This window comes from Ascaphus truei, chromosome 9, assembly GCF_040206685.1.
Source record: "Ascaphus truei isolate aAscTru1 chromosome 9, aAscTru1.hap1, whole genome shotgun sequence".
Classification (NCBI taxonomy): domain Eukaryota; kingdom Metazoa; phylum Chordata; class Amphibia; order Anura; family Ascaphidae; genus Ascaphus; species Ascaphus truei.
Genome location: NC_134491.1, coordinates 49,013,629 through 49,017,184, shown reverse-complemented (window position 1 = coordinate 49,017,184; position 3,556 = coordinate 49,013,629). Strand labels below are relative to the sequence as shown.

The following is a 3,556-nucleotide window of genomic DNA, read 5'->3' as shown; positions in this document are numbered from 1 at the left end:
GCATAGATAGACACACAGACAATGCATTTTGATATGTTTAGGATATTTTTAGTGTATTTCTTTAAAGTACTAGTGTACTTTCCAAAGAACACATGGGCACAAAAGCAATAGGGTAACCCTATGAGATAAAAACAAGTTTGATCTATTAATTACCATTCATGGAAGGACCTATAAATATCAATGACCAGATTACTCCCCTGACAGTGATCTCATTCGCGAAACACGTGGTGAAATTTGAGAACGCTAAACGAGTCGAGGACGGACGCTATGTTTCTCCCCCCGAGATACAGCGCACACTAGCAGTGAAATACAGCGCACACTAGCAGTGAAATACAGCGCACACTAGCAGTGACGTTAATGTAGAGAACAGCAAGGTCAACGAAACACACCAATGGGATCCACACTTCCCCTAAAAGTGTGAAAGCTGTTTTTCTACGGGAACCTTGAGAGAGTTTGATAACCACTTGCCTTTTATCTTTGTACTAGTACAGGGGGGCTCATCTCCAGCCGCCCTGCCCCCCTGTTGGTGGCCCTTGAGGACTGGAATTGCCCACCCCTGCACTAGACCAATATCCTCTGTATAGAATTCGATAGAACACGTCACAGAATTTGTTGAATTTACACTTTGGCTTTTTATTATATGTACACACACACACACACACACACACATATAAATATACTTTTTAAAATGCCAACTGTATAGAACTATATAAAACTATAGCACACTACTCCTTGAAGCGCACATAATGTATTCCCTTTTAAAAGGCCAGTTACTGCGGGTCAGTAAATATTGCGCAGAGGAGGCTCAGCCTCGCTGCTCAGAGCGTGTCACAGATGGGAATAGACGTCCAATACATATTTATTTTAATATTAATATGCGATAGTGAAGGCGCGGGACACGGGAGCGTTCCTATAGGAGGCGGAGATGCGCCCTGCTGCTCAGAGTTTGATGGAGAACGAAGAGCCGCAGGAGCAGCCGTGTGAGGCCTGCGGGTTATTAACCAGTAGGAAGCAGCTCCGGATTAACTCTGTGCAATAATCTACAGTGCTGCCGCTCACCAGCTGCAGGCTCTGCTCATCCACCACCACCTGGGCACCGCTCGCCCCAAACATCCTGCACAGGGTGAGAGACCAGCGCACCATATTAAACAACCAGCACAGGGCGAGACACAGCAACACCTTCAACTGTCCTTCCCTTTCCCCCCAACCTCTTCCCTCCTCCTTCCCCTCATCCCACCTTTCTTCCCTTTCCCCCTCCTTCCCCCCCACCTTTCTCTCCCCCCTTCCTTCCCTTTCCCCCACTCCTTCCCCTCACTCCACCTTTCTCTCCCCCCTCTTTCCCCTCACCCTTCTCCCCTCCCTTTCTTCTCCCACCTTTCTCCCCCCCGCTTCCCATTGCGCCCCCTCCTTCTTCCCCATTGTGCCCCCTTTCTTCCCGATTGCGCCCCCCTCCCCCCTCCTTGTTCCCCTACTCACCTGTCATCCTCGCTGATCTCGCGATCTATGGAGAATTTGTACTGGAACCCAGAACACCCGCCGCTCTCCACCTGGAGCCGTAGAAACTCTGAGCTGTCTGTGACCTCCTGGAGCCGCTGAAGGGGGGAGGGAGGTGATGCCTTGAAAACCCCTCCATCTAAAAATCCAATAAATACACCACTCCCCCCCCCCCACACAGCAAGTAACTTTTCAGCCTCCTCCTCACCTTCACACACCTGTCACTCAGGTGGATCTGCCCCTGTGTTTGTCCGTCTGTCACAGACCTGACATGCGCTCCCACTCCCGTAGCTGGGAGAGCGTAACCTCGGGGGAGCAGCGAGTGGAGCAGGAGCGGAGCTCTGTAGAGGGAGCAAAGCGTGAGAACCCTTCCACCACCACCTATAGCTCCCAGTGAAACCCCCTCTATATAATCTCCTGTATACACTCTATATGCACCAGTCTGTATAATTTCCCCTCTATATACTGTATGCCACAGACATTTAGCAATATATAGAGATATGAAGCAGTATAGTGAGGCATCAAGCTTCATTACCGATGGAGGGCAAAATACAGATATAGATAGCTGTATATAGAGATAAATACAGGGTGGTATAATGCTGTATAAAGATGTAGTTAAATGACACTTAGATTGTAAGCTCTCCGGGACAGGGATTTCCTTTCCTATTGTTCGATCTTGTTTGTTGCACTTATTGTATTATAATTCCCTGTAATGTATTGTCTTTCTTGTAAAGCTTTGAGTACACTGTGGGCACTATACAAATAAAGACATGTACAGGGCAATATACAGAGGTACAGGGCGGTATACAGCACTGTATAGGAGGTGGTACAGGGCAGTATACAGCACAGTATATAGAGGTACAGGGCGGTATACAGCCCAGTATATAGAGGTACAGGTCGGTGTACAGTGCTGTATATAGAGGTGCAGGGTTGTATACAGCAGTACATGGCAATATACAGTGCTGTATAAAGAGGTACAGGGCAGTATACAGAAGTACATGGCGATATACAGCGCTGTATATTGAGGTACAGGGCGGTATACAGCGCGGTACATTGGGGTACAGGGTGGTGTACAGCGTTGTATATTGAGGTACATCACGGTATATAGAGGTACAGGGCGGTATACAGCGTGGTATATTGAGATACATGGCGGTATACAGCGCGGTATATTGAGGTACAGGGCAGTGTGCAGCGCAGTATATTGGAGGTACAGGGCGGTATACAGCGCAGTACATTGAGGTACAGGGTGGTGTACAGCGTGGTATATTGAGGTACATCACGGTATATAGAGGTACAGGGCGGTATACAGCGTGGTATATTGAGATACATGGCGGTATACAGCGCGGTATATTGAGGTACAGGGTGGTATACAGCGCAGTATATTGAGGTAAAAGGTGGTATACAGCGCAGTATATTGAGGTACAGAGTAGTATATTGAGGTAAAAGGTGGTATACAGCGCAGTATATTGAGGTACAGAGTAGTATATTGAGGTACAGATCGGTATACAGCAGTACAGGGCTGTATACTGTATTGAGGTACAGGGCGGTATACAGCAGTACATCGCGGTATATTGAGGTACAGGGCGGTATACAGCAGTACAGGAAGGTATATTGAGGTACAGGGCGGTATACAGTACTAGAGTGAGGTCACATCTCCCTTCAGCTCGTGATAAACAAATGACCGGAAGTGGTGTCTTACCTCCGCCCCGACACCGATAGCACCAGCCGCAGAGCCGCCATCTTGCTGGCCGCGAGACACGCCTGCTCTGCGCCTATTGGTCGGCTGCTGTTAGACACGCCTTGCTCCGTCTTGATTGGTCCGTTGCACAATCTCCCGTTTCTGATTGGATGTATCTTCTGCCTGTAAGATGATGTCAGGAACAGAAAAGCAGAAGTGAGAAAAGTTTCTGGAAGTCACAAGATCTGAAGAGAAGAGCGGAGGTGAGAATGTGTATACCCCATCATACTGTATATATTCACACCTACACCATGAGATATATATATATATATATACTCCCCCGATTATACACACACATACCCCCATCATATTTATGCATACCTA

General features: G+C 47.8%; 1 protein-coding gene across 1 annotated transcript; it reads right to left on the bottom strand.

Annotated features, from left to right (window-relative positions):
* Positions 1–732: 732 nt before the first annotated feature.
* ISCA2 (iron-sulfur cluster assembly 2) lies at positions 733–3,327 on the bottom strand. The gene is made up of 4 exons (XM_075614728.1): positions 3,194–3,327; positions 1,703–1,835; positions 1,477–1,592; positions 733–1,114 (listed from the first exon to the last, which is right to left on the bottom strand). The coding sequence occupies exons 1-4, from the start codon at positions 3,232–3,234 to the stop codon at positions 940–942; spliced, it is 465 nt and encodes a 154-aa protein (XP_075470843.1). The 5' UTR covers positions 3,235–3,327; the 3' UTR covers positions 733–939.
* Positions 3,328–3,556: the final 229 nt, after the last annotated feature.

Excerpts from the sequence above, each read along its gene's own strand:
- ISCA2 (XM_075614728.1), bottom strand. The coding sequence starts at position 3,234 with ATGGCGGCTCTGCGGCTGGTGCTATCGGTGTCGGGGCGGAG. Across the intron at positions 1,593-1,702 it reads TGAGTGACAGGTGTGTGAAG|CGGCTCCAGGAGGTCACAGA; the intron begins GTGAGGAGGAGG and ends TCCCCCCTTCAG. Across the intron at positions 1,115-1,476 it reads GAGATCAGCGAGGATGACAG|GATGTTTGGGGCGAGCGGTG; the intron begins GTGAGTAGGGGA and ends CACCCTGTGCAG.